The sequence below is a fragment of the Leopardus geoffroyi genome, chromosome A2 (assembly GCF_018350155.1).
Source record: "Leopardus geoffroyi isolate Oge1 chromosome A2, O.geoffroyi_Oge1_pat1.0, whole genome shotgun sequence".
NCBI lineage: Eukaryota > Metazoa > Chordata > Mammalia > Carnivora > Felidae > Leopardus > Leopardus geoffroyi.
In genome coordinates this window covers 135,181,307-135,204,229 of record NC_059331.1, presented here as the reverse complement: position 1 = coordinate 135,204,229, position 22,923 = coordinate 135,181,307, and the positions used below count along the sequence as shown (strand labels likewise).

The window sequence follows — 22,923 nt, the reverse complement described above, 5'->3', positions numbered from 1 at the left end:
ATGATAACCCCTAGAGGAACTTATATCCATAAGCCCCCTCAGGGGAAATGTACAAGAATGTTTATAACAGCACCATTGGCATCCCAAGGGCCCATAAAAAGGCAACTGAAAAAAATAGTGGAATGTTCACACACTGAACTAATACATAGCAGTGAAAATGAGTGAACTAGAATTATATTCAATAATATGGGTGATTCTTAAAATAAAGTTAAATGAAAAAAATTAAGTGTCAGAATATTCCATTCCACAATGATACTTTAAAAAAAAGAAAAAAAACCATAAAAATAGCTAAAACTAAGTAATTTCTGCTTGGGAGATTGTTTATATATAAAAGTTTTTTTTAAGTCAAGGAAATGATAAATATAAAATTTAGGAGAATGATTACTTCATATGGGTGGAAGGGGTCAGGTGAATGGGCAAGAGAAGAATCAAATGAGTGGTTATAAGTTTTTTTGGTTTTTGTTTGCTTTTTACTGTACTTGTCCTTTGATTAAGTGATGATTTCATGAGTACTAATTAATGATAACTAAATAACAAAATAAATAAAATAAAATAATGAGAGCCACATAAGACCAGTGATGATGCTGACCTGTGACTATGCCTATGCTTACATCTGAGCACCTGAAGTAAAAAATTATTGTAAAAACCTATTTGGCTTAAAAACAGTTATAGCAAGGATAATTTCATAGTGTTTGCTATCTGTAGATAATTCTTTTGAGAAATTTGGCTGTAAAAGAAAGAGAAAATTGTTGATGATTGGAGGAGGATCTGATTTCAAGGGAGGGGGTTTAGTTTAGTTTTGTTTTGTTTTGTTTTGTTTTCATGAGAAAGATATACATGATATTTGTAGGCTGATGCAAACAATCCAGAATACAGAGAGAGACTGATGGAAAAGACATGGAGCTGACAATCAAAGAGCAAAGGTCTTGGGAAAATAAGAAGGAATGAAACTCAGGACACATGTCAAGGAAATGGCTTTTTGTCAGAGCAGGGAATCTTCCTCCATTTTAGCAGAAGGAAATGGGAGAAGAAAATGGGAGCAAATATAAGTAGATTCATTGTTCCTTGTGGGAAGAGGAGAGAGTTTGCGTTGATGGCTTCAGTAAGTTGGGTGATGAATAATACTAGAGAAACTCATTATTACTCAAGCAACTGGCAGATCTGAGAATGCATATGAAAGTCAAGTAAATGAGAGGATTCCTAGAAAAAAAATAGAAGTGTTTTAAATCTTAATGGTAAAATGGTTCTGTCAGTTATCTAAATCCAATTGGATCCTAATACGTTTTTGAATTTTCTGAATAAATATAAATATTATGGTGCATTTCAAAAAGTTTATATGTTTCTTTCCATCTTTAACTTTCTGTCCTAGAATCTGTACATTAACTTGTCACTTAGTCATTTTATGGTCTTGAGAGTCACTAAACTATGATGTGATCAAATATACACTATTGCAAAACATTTTTATGTGGTAAAACTTATATTTAAATATTATAATCAAAGATTTTGGTAAATCTGTGAGAGTAATTTTAATTTTATATTTTAGATGTAAAATGTTTTAGTTTACATTTTAAGTGCCATCCATACCGTTGACCATTACTTTCTCGGTAGAGGTACAACTTGCTTTTCTTGGTTTGGCATTGTTGTTAATTCTGTAGTTTGGTGCCATGGTTCAGGTTCCAGACTCTGGAGTCAGACTCCATGTCACTTACTGGTATTTTGTGAACTTGGGCAAGTTACTTGTCTTCTCTGTGCTTAAATTTCCTATCTATAAAATAGAGATAATAATGATAGTACATACCACATAGGGTTATTGGGGGGATTAAGTGAACTATATATTTAAAGTAGAGCAATGTTTGGCATGCAGAAATTATTATAATGTTTAACTATTAATACTCAACTATTGCCAAAGTTTACTTCAACTCTGCTCACGTTGCTTATTATGTATTTAAGAGTGCATGAAATGATTCTGCAAGCCAATAGGAACAGAAAACTTCATGAAAAGGGGGAAAGGTTAGGGCTCAGAAACCATACAGTGCAGATAGAGGAACAGAAGGAGCAGGGCTTTGATTGTCAGATACACTTGGATTAAACAAGATGCTTATTAGTTATGTGAATGGGTGACTCACTAGGATGAAATCTTTTGCAAAATGAGGATTTTGTAAATGACGTAATGCTTGTAAAACACTCAGAAATGATGTAGTATCTTGAATCCTCCTCTCCATTTTTTAAAGCAAAAAAAGAAGTAGCATGTCTTACATACAATTTTTAACTTTACTTTTTAAATTAACATCATGAGCATATTTTCATGTCATTAAATTCTTGATTAAATAAGAATATTTAAAAGCTAATAGTAGCTTATTAAATGTATATACCATAATTCATGTAACCAGTTCCCTATTTCTGAATATTTATGTTGTTTCCAATATTCTCTACTACTGACAATAATATAATGAACATTTACGGTGATGAACCCTTGGTATATCTGTTATTTTTATTAATAAGTGAAATTGTTGGATCAATCATAAGTACATCTAATTGTCCTCCAAAAGGCTTGTACCAGTTACATTCACAGAAGCAGTGGTTGAATGTGCTTGCCTCCCTCCATTCTCACCAACTTGAATATTATTTTTTATTTTTGATCACTGCAAACTCAGGCAAAAAGTATCTCATTGCTTTTTTATTACATCATTACTAATGAGTATAAATGTGTTTTCATGTGATTGTTGTGCACTTTTTTTTGTGAATTATCTTTTCATATCTTTGCCTATTTTTCTACTGCTGTGCTTATCTTTTTCTTGATTTATGAGAGTTCTCTATATTTTAAGTGTACTATAATGCTTTGCAATATATACATTTACGCACATATATATAGATACACAACACATATTTTTTAGCACTCTTTATCATTATTTTATATGTGCTCGCTTCGGCAGCACATATACTATCATTATTTTATATTTGTTTCTACTGTTCTTAATATACAGAAGTTTAACATTTTTTAAGTTTATTTTTTGAGAGAGACAAAGAGAGCACAAATGGGGGAGGGGCAGAGAGAGAGGGAGGAGAGAATCCCAAGCAGGCTCCATGCTGCCATCCCAGAGTCTGATATGGAGCTCAAACCCACGAAACCACAAGATCATGAACTGAGCCAAACCAAGAGTCAGACGCTTAACTGACTGAGCCACCCAGGCGCCCCTAGAAATTTGACATTTTTATGTATCACAGTCATGATCTTTTCTTCTGTTAATTTACCCTTTGTGTTATGTTACAAATATCTTTCTTTAACTCTCCCCTTTCCTCCCAGTTTTATAAATATGAATTTTAATTTATAACTAGAACATTTAAATAGCAGTGCCTACATCAGAGAAGGTATGAGTCAGCTATTCAGATAGACCTCTACTCCACTAGGTTGGTGTGGTTGATGTGTATTATTGTTTAATTAACACTTACTGAATGTGTGGAGCTGCTTATTCCCAATATGGAATACAAGTTGTCTGAAGCCATGTAGTTATTTATATGTCCAGAAATGGAACTGTCTCATGTGTGTGGCTGAACCAAAAAATACTTAAGTAAAGCCTTGATTTTGTTAATATGCATTCATTCAGAAACTCAAATAATAAAACCAAAAGAAAGATAATCATTCTTTAAAGTCACTTCATGAATTTTTCTTGAATTGGGTACATAACTTTGGCCAGGATTTCACATGCTGCAGTGGTTAAAGGCATGTTTCTACTTCATGTACTAGAAATGGATTTATTGAATAAATATAAATGCTAGATTGGGTTTTTAAATAAGTGGCCTCAGTGCCTGCTTGGGTGTCCAACAAAGAGAGAGACTCTATAAACTTCATGAAAGGAATTTCAGATTGAGAGAGATTAGATGATCCCCTTTGCAAAAATTTTTTGGAAGCTGTGATAGTTAATTTTATGTGTCAGTTTGACTGGGCCACAAAGCACCCAGATATTTGTTATTCTGGGTGTTTTTTGTGAGGGTGTTTTTGATGAATAGCACTTAAATTGGTAGAACCAAGTAAAACAGACTGCACTCCCCAATGTAGGTGGGCCTTATCCAGTCAGTTGAAGGGACTGAATAAAATAAAAGGCTGATGCTTCTCTGCATAAGAGAATTCCTCCTGTATGACTGCCTTCAAACTGACATTGGTTTTTTTACTGCCTTTGGACTTTGACTAAAATATAAGCTTTTCCTGGGTCTTGAACTTTCCAGCTTTCAGACAGAAATTATACCATTGGTTCTCTTAGGTCACCAGCTTGTTAACTCACCCTGCATTATATTGAGACTTTTTAGACTCTATAAATCATGTAAACCCATTCCTTAAAATAAATCTCTTTATCTGTCTATCTCTATGTCTTTATATATCTATTTATATTATTCTGTATATATACCAATATGTTTGTGAATATAAACAACCAATGTATTTCTTATTGGTTCTGCTTCTCTGGAGAATCCTAATACAGCAGCTCTGAAAGTAAACTTAACCAAGGCCAAAAACAAACTGTGACTGAAATAGCCCTTTTAACAAAATCCCAGTTAAGACACAGCAAATTTCAAAGCATTAGCCCCTGGATGTGTCATTTACCAAATGAGAATATTAATATTCATCACAAAGTTGTTGGGGTCTCAAATTAATTGGCATATAAGGTGGGTGGGGAGATGAGTTAAACAGATGATGGAGATCAAGGAGTGTACTTGTTGAGATGAGCACTGGGTATTATGTGAAAATGTTGAATCACTGTATCATACACCTGAAACTAATATTACATTGAGTATTAACTAACTGGAATTTAAATAAAAACTTTAAAAAAATAAAGCATTGGGTAAACTGCTAAGTAAATAATTCTTATTAATTATAACTTTTATCTGAAGTAACTCATGCATGGTGATGGCATTAGAACAAATATTCCACCTAAATTACTTTGCAATAACCGATAAGCAGAAGCCCATTACCTCCCACAAACATACTATAAATATATACACACACTATGTACATGATCACCAGACACAGACACAGACATAGAGACTGACACATACATGCCTGTTTTGGGGAAAAATAATAATGCTGACTGTTCAACTGTTAAACATTTTTATTGTGGAGGCTTGTAACCTTTATAGGACATGCAAGATAAAAAAGTGTAAAATATATCAGTAAGCATATAAAATTTCAGCAATCTTTTGGACCAGCAATTGATTTGCAAAAGGGACTAGAACAGACATGTCTTGGGATACACAGTTTACAGATTGAATCACAAAGCAATTCCCCAAGTGATTTTCCTCATATAAAGATAAAAATATCTTTACACTTAAAAAGTATGCAGTATACTACATTTTCAGTTATGTACACAGTTTAAAAGTAAAACTATGTCCATGCCAGTGTCTGTTTTAAATGCAAAACTTAAACATAGGTAACAGGTTGATAATTAAAGTGTCAGGAAAACAGAAAAGATGAAAAATAAAATCAAGCAGAGTCCCAATGGGTGCATGAGAATAAAAATATAAGCATATAACTGAAGGTTGAAAATAATGTCCCCAAGAACAGAATCTTAATATGAGCAGGAGGAATAAAAAGCTTTTAGATGTACCAGGAAGCTTTCTTTATGACTCAGGTTTACAGGTGAAATTCCTCAGTTTGAGTTCAGAAGAATTTGAATTTATTCCAGCAAAATTACTTCAATCGTTTATTACTGCCTCCTCCCCATCTTCTTTTTGAGCAAAGTGATGCTTGGATTAGGTCCAAAGCTCCTGGCAGGGGGAGGGGCTGTGTGTCACAGCATAACAGACGGTTACAAGTGCTTTACTTTGAAGGGGTCACATTTGCAACAAGTCTGACAGTCTCACACAATGGCCTCCATTTTATGAGCCCTTCCCTGGAGGCCCGCTGATCAGCTGAAAAGGGAACACAATGTTCAGCCACTAAACCACCCCAGTGATGGATTAGTTTGGAGTCAGGAAAGCGTGATTATTCTTGAAAATAAACGAAGCTGAATAGACATGCTGACCTCATTCAGCTGATGAGAGGCAGGGAAAGTTGGCTTCCACTCCTGCCAGCCCAGAGAGGGCTCAGTCCCACTTGTCCACCTTAATTCGTTTCATGGGGTTGATATAGACCATACTCAATATGGATAAAGATGCTGCGTAATCAGATGCAGACATGAACTTCATCCAACTCTGTTTCTGAAAGTCAGAAACAAGCATGGAGAACTAGGCAATGGATTTTCTAATTTTGGTCTTCAGGGAGGCTGCTGACCTAATGAAAGTTGATTAGTTGGACCCTATTTGAAAAGGAAAATGTGAAGAACAGGAAGGCACTTAGGTCTCATTATATGACAAATATTCAGGCACAGAAAGTATCACAGGTTAAAATTTCAAGAAGTGTAAGGCATTAGTCGCAACATGTGAATGTAGATTATGTTTTCTAACTTGATAAAGATCACTTGATCTGATTGGATCCTTAAAGTGAATGGCAGCAATCTACTAACACTTCAGATTGTGGGGGAAGAGTTTGCTTAAAACCTGCCCACATACCTGTACACTCAATGGCTATAGCCTGTAATTCTTCCCTTACCATAAAATGATCAACATTTTAGAATAGGCACTTGGGGTTGTTCTTTTGTTTTTCTCCTCAGTTCTTCATATTTCTCTCAAATTACCTTTCAACAATAGGTCCATGTCTCAGCCAATAAAACAGTGATCCACATGCAAATAAGAATGTAAGACAAAAACTTATTTAAAGTTTAAAAAATTGAGACCACCAAAAAAATAGATGAAATAGCTCAGAAGAGACAAATAATAGTTACAAAAACTGAGTGATTTCTTTGTTCTGAACCGAGAAAACTCATTCATATACTGTTGCTATACTAGCAACTTGAAACTTGAAATTGGCACCAAGAAAATTAAAAGGAAAAAAAAAGAATCAGGTATACTTTTATTCCTGAAGTGTCATTTATATTTCTTTCTGCATATTGATGCGAATATTGCTGAATATTTTGCCAACAGCCTCAAAGAACGGGTCACAGAAGGTGTGGACGTAGATGGAATAGACACGGCTGATGCACTGAATCTCAATCAGGAAACTCTTAATGCACGGTACAACTGCCCAGATGTGCAGGAAAGAAAGAATGGCAAAGTAAATGCCCCAGATAAGCGCCATTGGGATGCCAAAGAGGGCAGACAGCAAGCGGTAAAACCAGTATTTTGTCACAGTGAAGGTGGTGAAGCTGGCCTTCCAGATGCCATCAAAACTGTGTGTTCCTTCTGGTTCTGCAATCACGTCTTCAAAATCAATCTAAAAGGAAGAAGTGACAGAATGTGAGCTATAATACAGGAAAAGAAAAGCAACCACTATTGAGTATCCATAAATAGATATTAGTTTTTATTAACAGGTTCTGTATGAGATGTTCAAAGGCACCCAGAAGCATTAGCATCACTTGGAACCTGTTGGAGAAAACACAGATATTTGGGCCTCACCTAGACCTTATTGCATCTCTGGGGGTGGAATCAAGGAGAACTTTTAACATGTTCTGTAGATATTTCTTTAAAATTCCTGCCTTCAAGTAAAACCTGGCAACATGGATAAGTATACAAGGTACACAGTAAACTGTAAATGACATGACCAACACAACTACACACACAGTGTTAAGGAGCTATTGTATAGTCAAAAAGTGGCTCTTTGAAAACTCAGTTGATAGAATTTCTTCAAATTAGTTCACTATAAGCTATGAGTACTCAAGGGATGGTGGGGCTTGGGCAGGGCTTGGAAAATAGGGTATGATTTGGAGAGGAAGAAGGGACCTTGGAAATGGTGTGAGCAAGACCCCAGGAATAAGGAAGGGTGATACAGTGAGTATATAGGCAGACAGACCTGTACGCACAGCTAGAAAGACAGGTCGAGGCCAATCTTGATTTTATTTTACCTATAGTGGAGGGTCCATTGAAGATACTGGAGCAGGGAAAGCAGCCATTTATCAAGATGAATTTAACAGCAGTGTGCAGGCTGGAGAAAAGGGACTCAAGGCAGAGAGACTGCTATATCCCAAGTTTGAGATGGTAGGGCCCAAAATGAATAGCCAGGAAAAAGAAGAAAGAAAAGAATGAATTTCAAGGATGTTAAAGGAAGACCCCACAAGATTTGGTTACTTCAAGGTTAGGGAGAGAGAAAAACCTAAAATGAGCCCTGAGCTTTGAGATTCTGATTTGCCTGCTAGGGGAAACCAACATGACATTAACAGCAAGAAGAAAGTTAGAAAGGAAGACAGTTAAAAACATGGTAAGGGAAATACATATTTATTCAAAAATATGTAAAGTTTTGAATAAAGACAGATGCAAATATCAGTGGTCCACAGCAGTGAATGCTGTGGTAGTCCCTGTTGGTGGCCACTAGGAAGTAATCAAATGAATTTGCAGTCATATAGCACTTAATAGTAACCAAGTGCTTCTACATGCATCGTCTCCATATGACCTGGGGTTTCAAACCAATCTGAGAAGGTAGGTTGGTATCGCTTTACAAAAGAAGATCCGGAAGTTCAGAGACACGGAGGGGCGCCTGGGTGGCTCAGTTGGTTAAGCATCTGACTTCGGCTCAGGTCATGATCTCACGGCTCCTGAGTTTGAGCCCCACGTTGGTCTCTGTGCTGACAGCTCAGAGCCTGGAGCCTGCATCAGATTCTGTCTTTGCCTCTCTCTGCCTCTCCCCTGCTTGTGTTCTCTCTCTCTCTCTCTCTCTCTCTCTCTTTCTCTCTCACTCTTTCTCAAATATAAATAAACATAAAAAAGAAAAAAAAAAAGAAGTTCAGAGACATGGAGGGGGACTTGCTAATGTGATGCACACAGCAATGTTGGGACCAGAATGCAAACTCAACACCTTTCCTAACAGCATTCTCTCCTACAGTACATGTTACCAATGAATTCCCAGGAGCTTTTCTCTTTCTGCAAGGATTTATATAAAATTAACTGAAGTATAGGATTAAAAAAAATTAACAATAGAACAGTAGGACAGAGCCAACTAAACTGCTTGGCAAAGGCAGGTATATGAAGGGATCTAATGTAGTTTGAAATCCAGACAAGTTGATGATTGCCAGCAACAACCCAGGCAAGCTCAGGATTAGGGAATGAGGACTTGGTGACTCTCTGGAGCTTCTCAGTGCCAAGAAGCCACAATTGATTCAACACAATAAAACTTCTTTTGGAAAAAGTACATGATGCTTACCAATAAAGTTTATTTTCTAGAACATTCTGTTTCTTGATCTATTGTCCAATGTCCTAATAATGTAATATGTAAAAATGGTATGTCCGCAATTATGTAAATGAAGTTAAACAGTTTTATTGTTCTAATTTTTTCTTTGATTTAGATCTAGACTCAGTAAACATTTACTTGTGTTAAAATTTTAAAAGGTCGTATGAGATAGGTAGCAAGTCAGATCAATCTGTGCAATTTACTTAATTGTCTACTGTCAAGTTTTGTTTTGACACTGTATTTTCCCAAAGCTGTTAAGAATAAAAGCCTGTGGGGGCTCCTGGGTGGCTCAATTGGTTAAGCGTCTGACTTCGGCTCAGGTCATGATCTCATGATCTCATGGTTCATGGGTTCAAGCCCTGCGTCTGGCTTTGTATTGACAGCTCAGAGCCTGGAGCCTGCTTTGGAATCTGTATCTTCCTCTCTCTCTGCCCCTCCCTCATTCGCACTCTGTCTCTCTCTCAAAAATAAATAAACATTAAAAAATTAAAAAGAAATAAAAGTCTGTGGTTTCTCTTCATCTAACTGCAAGATACCCAATAGTTTTGTTTTTAAAAGGTGACCTTCTTTTGTAAAAGGATTTTGTGAAGTCAAAATTAATACACAAGAGCAGACATTCTTAATATGGGGTTAAAAGATGGGCAGTGGTGGTCCATGAGTGCCCAGAAATGGGAACATACATTTTGAGTGTACAACGGGAGAGGGTACCTCACTTTTATTAAAAAATAAAAACAGTTTACTATCAAAGGAGGGCAGGAAGCACTTTACTAGAGTAGGGTATTCCTACCTCTTTACAGAGCAGACTTGAAGCATGGCTGCCTTGAGATTCTTTTCCTAGGGAAGGGAGAGTTACTAACATTTGTTGACTGGCTATTATGTCAGACACTGTTCTCAATTTAACTCACATCAACTCCTAATGTATTATTCCCATTTTACAGGAAAAATGCAAACTTCAGAAATGTTAATAATTTGTCCAGATAGATAAGAGGTAAATTTGAGGTTTGAATCTGGTCTGAAAGATACACTTTCTTCAACATATCACTTTAGAAAAAATATTTTTTGAATCTTCTCCAAGGCAATTATAGTATTTCATAATTAAAAAGCACATTAACAAAAAATATAAAATTGCTGAATTTTACGGTTCTGGTAACTGTAAGAATTCCCACAGTATGGTCTCTGAGGATGATATTAACAATGATGTTATATACATCATATATACAGTTGGTCCTTAGTGAAGATCTATGGACATATGAATGTGGGTAAGATTTCTTGATAATAAATTTATTTTCTAAACCTAACTATAAATTCATTTTTTTCAACAAACATATTGAAAATTCTTAACTGCCAGTGAGCATGATTTATCTGCATGTGAATTTAGAGCTGGTCTCCAGGGGTAGACAGCAACATGACAAAAATAACATGTTATATAAGTATATTCAATTAGTTGTTGCTTTAGTCCTGAAATTTTTATTTTATTTTATTTTTTTTTTATAATTTTTTTTTCAACGTTTATTTATTTTTGGGACAGAGAGAGACAGAGCATGAACGGGGGAGGGGCAGAGAGAGAGGGAGACACAGAATCGGAAACAGGCTCCAGGCTCTGAGCCATCAGCCCAGAGCCCGACGCGGGGCTTGAACTCACGGAGCGCGAGATCGTGACCTGGCTGAAGTCGGACACTCAACCGACTGAGCCACCCAAGCGCCCCAGTCCTGAAATTTTTAAGTGGCTAAAGATTACTAAAAGTATAGCCATTTAGATTCAGCTGAGAAAAAGAAAGCAAGGCAGGTAAAGGAAACACACTGGAGCCAGAAATAAAGCTTAGTTTCTCTCTACTTCCATTTCTACAACAGTAATAATAATAGGTTTTTGTGAGGAGTACATGAGATAATGTACGTAAAGTCTTAGTACAGGATAGAGCATTATAATATAGCAAATGCCCAATAAATAGTAGCATTCAAAAAATTCCTTGCTGTGGTTGGCTAAGCTTTTTAATTGACAGTTGTTATTATTATTATTGAAGCTATCAACCACAAAGCACAAGTGATTCAAAAGAAGTAATTTCCATTTATAATGATCTTCACCACAACCCTCTGAGATGCATGCCATTTTTCCCATTTTACAGATGAGGGTAGTGTGGGAGGTTAAGAAATTACTCAAGGTCACACAAATGTTAAGTGGCAAAGCTGGAACTTGTTCAACTTCCAGTGTAAGCTCTTTCTGCTTATGTGTACCTGGGATTACAAGTCCCTATACTAGTCTCATTTGCTTAATTTTGACCCAGATAGATATGCTTCTCAAAATATTCACATTTTGATTATTAAAGGAATTATTGTTGATAGTGTTTCCATTTTAAGTTAGGACATCTAGTAACTAGGATGTTTTGCATTTTTGGTACTGATTGCATTTTCTTGGCCTTGCACAGTATGTTCTCACAATCCTGGGCACCCAGCCAAGAACTCTCACTCTAATTGGCAGATAAGGAAACTGAGGCACAGAATGATTAAAATGGGCCAGACATTCTTAAAGTCCCAAGTGAATTAGTGGAAAAGCTGCAATTAGAACTTTAACTTCCCGATTCCCAGGCCTACGTCTAGTCCTGTGCTCCACACTATATCCCTAGGAATTACATCTGTCTCACCATATCCCTTCTCCATCTACCCCATCCATATCTCTAGGTCTCCTGTAAGTCTCTCATTACATTCTAAGGCATTGACTTGAAAGCTATCTCCATGTAAGGTTACGAGAAATGTCCTTTAGCAATGTGAAGATGAATGCTTTTGTACATTTATCTAGGGTGACATAAGCAGGAGGGAGTATTTTTTAAAATATCTTCATTTTGACATGTATTCACAATGCATTGAGCCCCAATAAAGTTCTGCTAGATAATCAGTAATTCCATATAAAGTCGGTTCACAATCCCCATCACTCAAAGCATAATTGCTTCAGCATTTTCATAGATGTTTAGAGCTGAAGGAATCCTAAAAGAAATGGAGTCCCATTTGAGAAATTGACAGCCAAAACTGTCAGATGACTGGATCAAGGATACCTTCCCACTTAATGGCAGACACAGGATTAGAATTCAGGTTTAGGAATTCTCCAGGCTCCTCTGCTACTCTCTGCTATCACTACACATCACTAGTCAATCTAGCTGCTACATTCTGTAGCCAGCAAGACAGCAAGACAGCTAGACTTGCATCTAAACTTAAACATCATCTTGCTTTCAATAGGTCCCACAGATCTATTGTTGAATGAATGATAGCACCTCTCTCTGACAATCTCCAATGTGTTCACTGTTTACATCCATCATTGGTTAATTTATCCCTCATTAAAACTATCACTCTGAAGTCTCATTTTCTCAGGGACTTACTCCTCTTACATGAGAGTAGGGCTTGCCAAGAGTGGGACTTTATCTGCTCACTTAGGTTTGGAGCAGAAGAGGAATTAGAGATTTGCTTTAAAACAAAAACCAAGAGGTGCAGGTGCCATTTATTTTCTTAAAATGAAATGCCTCAGATGAGCTTGACCTGCACCTCCAAGAACTGATTTTTGTTATATAATCTATGGAACAAGTTGTCCTTCTGGAAAGAATCATATGCAGACTTCAGGATCAAAGGCATAAATGTGTTTCAGTGATATTTCTGTGTCTTAATAGATGTTTTATAAGGAATCAACAGTTTATACTACTAGATTTTTATAAATGACATTAAATTCCTTTGTGCAACATTGACTTATGATGCTATAATTTCAGAAACATAAGTCAACAAAAATCTAGCAGCAGGTGTTAAGGAAAACAATCTGTCTTGTGTTTTGATCATACTTGACTAATATAATAAATATAAAAAGATTTCATCTTGTTAAAAGTATGTCATGGCAATATTTTTTTTTTTAAAAATTTATATGTACACAGTATTAATAAAATACAGAGTCATTTTTTGTCTCAAAAATCTGACATTTTATTTCTGAATAAGGATTTTTTTAAGAAAGAAACTTTAAGTACATTTAGGATTTCATAAGCAATGAAGCTTACATATTGTTTCTATGGGAAAATATCTTTTTAGACTATTAGTGGAAATTGTGATTATAAAGAACACATAAATAACAATATACAAGATGTTTACGAAAGACTTGTGTGTTGTCTGCCCAACATCCACAGAATCCTGATTTATTCAGATACTAGCAATAATTCTTTGATCTCAGAGATAAGACATGGTTGGTTTAGACTTGCCATGGTAGTGTTAGTCTCCTTGCTGAGAGATTGGTTTAAGGAAAACATGTGGCCCAGTTCTGGATAAGTGGAAGTCTGCTGTGTGGGACTTCCAGGAAAGCTTTATCTTCCTTTTTAAAAGAGAGAGGTGCATGATGTGGCCCTTTCCCCTTTTATCCTGCTTAGGATATGACGTGTTGCCTTAATGTAGGGAAGGCATCTTGTGATGAAGTGACGTGTATATTTTAAAGGCCAAGAGTATAGAAGATGTTGCTTTTGTCATTATCAGCCTATAAAAACAATGCCAATAGTTTTCCGTCTCTAGACTTCTTATGTGACACATATATACACTTATTTTAAGCCACAGCTATTCAGGTTTTCAGTTTCCTATAGCAGAAAACACCCCTAAGTGATACAGTAACTAATAGTCTCTTCTGTTGGTTGACATAGTAGTTGTATATCTCCACATTTAGAGACCTGAGTTCAATTTCTAACCTCAATGTATCTTTCTAACACTACTAGACTACTCCCAGAATATGTTACTAACCTATGTTAGAAAATACTGGCTTTACATTAACATTTAGTTTCAGTAAAGCACAAATAGGATGATAAATTATGAAAGAGACAAATGAACATATTGTGTGATAAACAGCATCTAAGATGGATCCCAATGATTTCTCCTCCCCTACTTCCTGTGTTCATGCCTCATATAATACCCTCCACTTGAGTATGGGCTGGAATTAGTGATTTCGTTCTAAATAATAAAAACATGGCAAGAGTAATGGGGTGCACTTCCAAGATTAGGTTAAAAAAGAGTGTGGCATCTGTCTTGCTTCCTTTCTTACTCTCTTGCTTGCCTACTCTGCTAGAAGCCAGATGCCAGGTGTGAGTTGCCCTATGGAGAGGCCTACGTGGAAGGAAATGAAGGAGGATGATAGCCAACAATCATTGAGCGACTGAGGCCTGTAGTCCAACAGCCTGGGAGAAATTGAATCCTGCTATCAGCCATGTGAGTGAGCTTGGAAGTGGGTCCTCTCCCAGCTGAACCTTGAGGTAACTTCAGCCCTGATAACCTGGATTGCAGCTTGTTAGAGACCCTGAGCCAGAACCACTAAACTAAGTCACACTTGGGACTCCTGATGCGCTGCAAGATAATGTTTGTTGTTTTAGGCCACTGAATTTTGGGGTAATGTTATGCCACCCTGGATAACTAAAACAATTCCAAAACAAACCACCTTTATTTTGATTATCATTTCTTATTTTATATTTTATTTTTCTTTTCTATTAATTCAATTCTCCATACTTACAGAAAATTATAGGGGTGCCTGAGTGGTTCAGTTAGTTAAGCGTACAACTTTGGCTCAGGTCATAATCTTGCAGTTTGTGGGTTTGAGCCCCACGTCGGAGTCTGTGCTGACAGCACAGAGCCTGGACCCTGCTTCAGATTGTGTCTCCTTTTCTCTGCCCCTCCCCCATTCATGCTCTGTCCCGCTCTCTCTCTCAAAAATAAATAAGCATTAAAAAAATAAAATTACAAGCAACGTATGTATATAAACATACTAGAATTCAGTCTTGGGGAAAAATTCAGGAATATATGAAAAGGAAAGAGCATTTTCAACTTTCTTCAATGTATGTCAAACAGCATGTTAGAAAAGTTTTAGGCTATTTATGGTTCCATCATTCATTTACCTAAAGTGGGTTGGATTTATAACCAAATAGGCACCAAAGACTAAGAGCCAGCTTCATCTACTCCATCTAGAAAGTCCATCACCAAATCTGGAGATATCTCTATATCTATCTATCTATCTATCTATCTATCTATCTATCTATCTATATTTTAAGTAGGCTTCATGCCCTGTATGGAGCCCAACATTGAGATTGAACTGACAACCATGAGATAAAGACCTGAGCTGAGATCAAGAGTCAGATGCTTAACTGACTCAGCCACTTAGGTGCCCATGGACTCTTATATTTAATACTTGTGAGTGAACTACTCAGGGATCCCCAATTCCAAGGAGTTCTTAGCAGGGGCCATGTAGCAAAGGAATCAATCAACTGGAGGAGAGTGCTTCTTTAAAAGCCTCTCAGGTCCCATTTCTTTCTCAAATCAGATTCTCTCCTGTGGGGCCTGCGGAGTCTGATTTTTAACAAGCTTTCTCTTCTTTTCTCATGCAAAAGACTAAACCAGAGTTATGCCCTGCCCCTTTGGATTTAGTGATAGCTCCTTTTTGTTCATGCTACTCTTTCCCCTCCATGCCGTGAAGTCCTAGTTTGCTTTCTGCTTTTCTTTGGGAGCTCCTGCTGGATGGCACATGGAAGTCAGTGGATAATGAATGGAAATGCTCTTTGAAAGCTTTTCCTAATTTAATCCTATAAATATGTATTATTGGACAAGGATGAATGACTTATTTATTATGAAAAACACTCTAACTGGCAATAGAAATCCTGATTTATTTTCATGATGCTAAACCCAGTATAAACAAAAGTACATTTAAAAAATCAAATACGTACTTCTAAAATCCGAATGTATGTACCAAACCCGGTCACACAGAGAGTAGGTTTAGACTGATTGCAAGCTCACTTCACTGTTCTCATGTATATTTCCAACATGTTGAGCAGCCTTTGAAGTTGATGGAATACATGTGCATGAATGTGTGGGTGTAGAGAGGGTTGAGGACTAGCACAATTAAATGTTACCAGAATGTAGGAACTTTGCCCTAATGCCCATGTGTTTTCTCAGGGGCAAGGGCAAATACCCATGTGTTCACTGGGCCAGACTGGCACCACTGAGGGAAAAGGCTACAGTGTTCTTGCAACCTCAACTGAAAATAGGCAGGCTGGGATGCCTGCGATTACTTGGATTCCCAGAGAGTCCACACACAGCCCTAAGAAAAATGTAAATCTGGGGTGGAACACTGATGTATTTTGAGCTGCCTTGGGGTGGTAGGTACTAGGCAACTTGACCTTACAGAAAACAAAGGATTGCCTCCTGGAGAGGGAAGGAGAGGGTTGCATTATTAATCATGGTTTCAAGCTGGAAGATGGTAAGGGGGGTATTTACCTACTTCTGTGAACAAGAGGAGATGGTGTGGGTGCAGGGGGAGGAATTTGGAGGAGATCTGCAGTCCCTGACCTGGGCCTCCAGTTGGGACCTTTGGGTCTCTCCCTTTGGACTGACCTCCCCCTTGTTGCTTTCCAGACACTGCAGAGGCCTCAGAATAATGACATTTCACATGAGTGCCCTATTTCACTCATCTGCTTCCAACTTTCAAAAAGTTGTGAAATTCTAGGTTATCTTTATAATAAGAATGGAAAAAAATCTTTTATATTCCCACTAAGAAGAGGTCATTTAACTAATAAGTGACTGGACCAAACCAGGACTTAAGGGAGGTCTGTGTCTGTTGCATTCAGCTTGATATCTTCCATGATACCTAGTAGTACTATGCACCCACAATTATCAAATAAACATTTCTTCAGTAAGTATGCTATTTTAAAGGAGTTATAAATGTCCATCGAAAGGATGTAGGCATATATAACGTTTCACTAACCATCATATTATCTCCTATGAATTCTTTACCTGATATCACAAGTGCGCTTTTATTTATCTATTGTTTTGGTATCTCATTTTGTTCAAAATGTTCTTATTTACCACAACCCTATATTGCCATGACCGTTTTGATCAAAATGAAGTGGTTATCATTTAGGTGACTTGGGCACCATGGAAAGGGGCAATCCAAGCTCTGAAGTCTTCATCTTTAAGGAAAAATGATTTAGAAAATGTTGATTAAAACATATTTTTGCTTGGTTGGGTTTTGTCCCAATGATCTGAATAACTACAATTATGTAAACATGGCCCAAACGCAGGGGGTGTGCACTGAAGTATGGTGAGGAGGCGTCACCAAGAGAAAGCAAAGGTGGAAACAGGAATAGCAGCTAGGCCCAGCCCTGCAGGGGACCAGCAGAGCACCCCAGTGGGGAATGGATAGGGAGGGAGTGAATTTGTTCTTTTCCCAATGAATTCCTGTTGCATATATGTGTGTTTGTGTGTCCCCAGTTCAGGAAAGGAGGCCTACAACTAATTTGTACTTCAGAATGCATTTAAGGGACTCTGTTTACTTTCTTAGCAGGAATGTAGGAAAATATACAGAGAAAGGCAGAGTATTAGGGTGGCAGAATCAGTTGACCCTTGAATAACCTAGGTTTGAACCATTGGGTCCACTTACACAGATTTTTTTGGGTAAACACAGTACCACGCTATAAATGTGTTTTCTGTATGATTTTCTTGATAACATTTTCTCTTTCTCTAGCTTACTTTATTTTAAGAATATGGTACATAATACATATTACAATCAACATGTTCGTTAATTATTCCTGTTATCAGTAAAGCTTCTGGTCAACAGTAGGCTATTAGTAGTTAAGTTCTGGGGGAGTCAAAAGTTATATATGGATTTTCAGGGGCACCTGGGTGGCTCAGTCAGTTAAGCATCTGACTCTTGGTTTTGACTCAGGTCACGATCTCAATGCCTGCGTCAAGCTCTGCATTGACAGCATGGAGCCTGCTTGGGATTCTTTCTCCCTCACTCTCTGCTCCTCACCTGCTCTAGCACATGCTCTCTCTCTCTCTCTCTCTTTCTCTCTCTCTCTCTGTCTTTCAAAATAAGTAAACTTTAAAAAAAGTTATATATGGATTTTTGACTGCACAGGGTGTGGGCACTGTTAGCCCCCATGTTGTTTAAGGGTCAACTGTATATTCTGAGGCAGCAGACTTTTACAGAGGCCTTGGAATAGCAATAACTTACATTATATAGCACTATATGCCTCTCGGTTCATATCACATCCTGTATGTGAGGAGCTAGCTGCAAGGCAGGAGTTATTTTCCCTATTTTACAGACTATGAGACTGAGCCTCAAGGAGGTTGTAATCATTGACTGGATCAAATACAAGACTTGTCTCTCAGGATCCTCATTCAATTCATCATACCATTCTCCTCAGCCCCACATCAAAATTCTCATTTTGTTTATGCAATACTGCTCATTCAAGTGGAGTCACATAGGAATTTCTGAGTCCACATGTCTGGTTGCTCTCCCTTGCCTATACCCATGCTTCCCATCCAAACTGATACAGAATGCTTCTCTGACTCAGCAAATCACCATTTTCACCAGGACAGGGCATCTGATCCAAGCCAGAGGATGTGGGTGTCCTCCTGCTGTCAAACCTCCATGCTAAATGAGGTTACCCTCACTCCCCAGCAACCAAGCTCCTTTATACCCAGGACCCGTGGGTCATTTGACTAACCACTGGTCACCAGGGTCCCCATTGTCTTGTCATCTCTCTCTGGCTTTTCCATGTTTACCATAAGATGGTATCTTATTCCATTCCTGTAGGGCCAGTTGTTGTCCAACATTAGTACACTCAAGAAGTTTCTGGGTGATGTTTGTTAAAATGCAGATTCCTGAGCCCTGAGATCCTAGATTGGTGGGTTTGAGGGTAGGGTCCAGGTATCTGTACTCCCTCCCCTATTTTAATGCAAAGGGTCTGGGGAAGATACTTTGAGAAACAAAAGCTGCCTTAGGCTTCATTCCCTACTTCATTCCCTACCTGAGTGTCTGAGAAATCTGACAGTTCTGAGTGGGCATGATAATAGATTAGTTACTGTGTTGCTCCCTACTTTTGAGAGGCAATATTGTCCCCTCCCCTGGTTCATAGCATGAAAGCTAGGTTTGAATCTCAACTCTGCTATGTTATCTTACATAAGCTCTAAGCCTCTCTCTCTTAGTTTCTCATCTGTAAATTGGAGGTCAAATAGTACTTACTTCATAGGATTGTTCTGTGTACTAAATGACTTAACTTATGCAAAATGTTTGGGACAGTGCCTGGGGGCAATGGTCAGTGCTACATCAGGAGCTTCTGGTCCAAGAATCCCAACCAGGAGAAGTGGGGAAATGTCAGGGATTTCAGTAACAGTGTTGGGAGAATGGAGGAAATATTTTGGAAAAGGAGAACTCTTGGCATTCCTGAAATCGTTTCAGGCAGGTGAGTGCTTATTTTGCATCCTGCCATTATGCAAACAAGAAGGATTAAGTCATCTCTATCAAAGTGCATCACTCATCTCTATCAAGTGCATCAGCCTTCTGGAGTTTATTATAAACATGAGGCACACAGCAACCAAATATATCCTGGGGAAGATGATGCCCCAGCTGACTGAGCTCCTGGATTTGTCAGAAGGTGGCACCAACACCAAGTAATGGGACTCTCTTTGCTTTGGATTAATTCCTTTTTGCCTTCTTCTTTTTCAGTCATTTGAAGGTAACCAACAGGTTTCTCCATCTTTTGCTCTTCTTAGGAGGAAGTAAGAATTACCCTAGGGTTTGTATTACACTTTAAAATTTTAAGTTAAATTTCTCTGTTCTGATAACAAAAATATACATTCCTAGCTTGCATCTTGTTATGCATTGAATTGTGTCCTCCTCAAAAAGACATGTTGAAATCCTAATCCTTAGTACCTCAGAATGTGACCATATTTGGAGACAAGGTCTTGCAGATGTAATTAGGATGAGGTCATACTGGAGTAGGGTGGGCCCTTCATCCAATATGGCTGGCATCCTTATAAGAAGATGGTAATGAGAAGACAAACAGGGAGAAGGCCATGTGATTGGAGTTATGCAGCTGCAAGCCAAGGAATGCCAAACATTGCCAGCAAATCACCAGAAACTAGGAAGAGACAAAGGATTCCCATACAGGTTTCAGGAGGAACATGGCCCTGGTGACATCTTGATTTTGGACATCTAGCCTCCAGAACCATGAGACTATAAACTTCTATTGCTTTAAGCCACCCTGTGTGGGATTGTTGTTAAGATAACCCTAAGAAATGAATATACATTCCTTTCAAATTCCTGAAAACTATCCTCCATGATGATTTCCAGGTTCCAAAGCATTTTCATGCTTCCTGGAGTAGGTTGCCCACCCTCTTTTTCTGGGGATCCCAGATAGAAATGTAAAACTGTATTTAGTGTACCTGTGACGAGCTGGCTCTGAACCTTCTTTAGGAACCTGAACCATCTCTTCTGTCAACATGGCCTCACATATTTATGATCACAAAAAGTGCTTAGTTGCAGATGGTTTGGTACAAAGCAGACTGCATATCTTTTGATTCCTTATTTAAATCTTCAGTCTTCTGATATCGATTTGGTGGCACTTGCTGATGTTGAGTGTCACCAAACAAGTGATATGGAACAAGTGAACAGAGTAAAAATAGGCCATGTAAGGGCTAGTGATAGGAGAATTGACTGAAGCAGTGAACTTGAACAGGAAGGAGTGGTGCCTTCGGGGATTCTTGTTTGTCATCCTTGAGGAGAAATAACTTCAGCCCTTGGAAGTATTGGAAGTTCTCTTAATAGAAAAGTCCTGCATTGCTTAATGCATGGAAATCTTATTCTACCTCCAAACAGCATTTATAAGGACTCATCTAGAGGCCTCACTTGCTCATGAAATTCTATGTTTACACTTGGGAGTTTGTTATTCTTTAAACTTCTGGGTGTGTCATGGGACAAATATGAATGATTACCACACTAAAGAAAATAAAAGCTCTTTCCATTCTAACAAAGACACAAGAAACGGAAATGTCTTCCCATTTTCAAACTACCGATTGGTCTGCATAGACATTTGTTTGAACCAGAGCATTTCCAACCCTCTTAACTTCTTTTCAGTTTCTACAATTCACTTCCTGATGGTGGGAGTTATTTCCTTCCATTCAGTTAAGTCAACTAGGGTTACTAATAGCATTCATCTTACCTCACTGCTGGAATATTTTCCCCTCCAGTGCTTAGAGTCTGTTTATTAAACAAATAGAAAATTAATGAAATAAATCTCTGCAGGTTTGAACATTGCTAGGCAAGTAAGGAAAAGGATCTAAACTAGAGTTCTTGTCAGGTCTAAGCAAGGATAATCACAGCCATTATGTGGTTCTCAAGACACAGACCCTAACTTCTACCACAAGGTTTCTCCATCTGAGCACTGTTGGCATTTTGGGCTGGATAATTCTTTGTTGTGGGGTGAAAGTAGGGGTACTGTCCTGTGCACTGTAGAATGATTATCAGTATCCCTATCCTCCACCCAATAGATGCCAGTAGTACGCCCTAAACTGTGACAATTGAAAATAACTCCAGACACTGCCAAATATCCCTTAGGAGGGAGAGCAAAATTATCCCTGGTTGAAAACTACTGCTCTAGAAAATCATAATTTGATACGATGAGCTAGGACCTGAACTTTAGAAATATTTATAGCCTGGAATGCTTGTATATTTATTGCAGGCACTTTTGGTTTATAGTACTATGGCCTTATGAGTTGATTGATTGATTGATTCATTCATTCATTCATTCATTTGTTCAGTATTTATGAAACACCTACTTTTGAGGATGGAATAAGTGAAACAAAGAAACATAGCTGGTTATGAGTCATTGAAAAGGGGGCAGTGCAAATAAAATAGAGATGACCTCTGGCTGCTCAAGCTTATTCAGGAATCATTACCAGGGAGGGGTGATGTCCTTCTGTGGTGCACCACCTTATTATTAAGGTAACAGAGGAATTTTCTTTCTTGCTCCTCCCCAAATCAGTAATAATTTGAATTTAGACTGGAATTTTGAGTAATTTCTTTCAGGACAATGACCCGAGTCCTTCCCTGTTTTAGGGCCTTCCTACCTCCTGTTAGTTTTGCTTGGAACTCTCCTTCCATCACTCTTCACCTGGCTAGCTTGGAGTTTTCATGTATTAATCTAAATGTTCTTTCTTCAAAGACTTCTTTCTGGTCCCCACCCCTTTTCTCACCTGGATGTTTTATCATCCAGCCTTTCTGACACTTATTTAATGGTTTGATTGAGTGAGTGTGTGTTTGAGAAAGAGAGAGGGAGAGAGGGTTAGAGCTAGAGAGAGATTATTTCTGCTACTAGACTATAACCTCCCTGAAATATAGTTTGGTGTGTGTGTGTGTGCGCGCGTGCACGCACGCACGCGCGTGTGTGGGAGGGAAGGAGAGAGAGAGAGAGAGCACAAGCAGGGCAGAGGGAGAGGGAGAGAGAGAGAGAGAGAGAGAGAGAGAGAGAGAGAGAGAGAGAGAGAATCTTAAGCAGATTTCATGCCCAGAGTAGAGCCTGACTCAGGGCTCTGTCTCAGGACTGTGAGATCATGACCTGAGCTGAAATCAAGAGTCAGACACTTGAGTAAGCCACTCAGGCTCTCACCTCCCTGGAATATATTAGGTACTAAATTAATATTTGCTGAATAAATGAATGAATTAGTTAATGCTGCCATTTGCTTAGCTATATTTCTCTCTCTTCTATTTACAAGAGCACCAACCTGATAAAATGTCCTTTAGGAAAGAAGTTCTGAATATGGTATTATCCCATCCAAGGGTTAGTAATTGCATTTATTGATCGCATTAAGTTATTCTAACACAGTCTTAGTAATTTTGGTGA

General features: G+C 38.0%; 1 protein-coding gene across 2 annotated transcripts in view; it reads right to left on the bottom strand.

Annotated features, from left to right (window-relative positions):
- Positions 1 to 5,084: 5,084 nt before the first annotated feature.
- CAV1 (caveolin 1) overlaps positions 5,085 to 22,923 on the bottom strand; it is a 35,088-nt gene continuing 17,249 nt past the window's right edge. For both annotated transcript variants that reach the window (XM_045495387.1, XM_045495388.1), the window contains exon 3: positions 5,085 to 7,300. In XM_045495387.1, the coding sequence (XP_045351343.1) occupies positions 6,959 to 7,300 (342 nt within the window). In that variant the 3' untranslated portion in view covers positions 5,085 to 6,958. The remainder of the gene's footprint in view (positions 7,301 to 22,923) is intronic.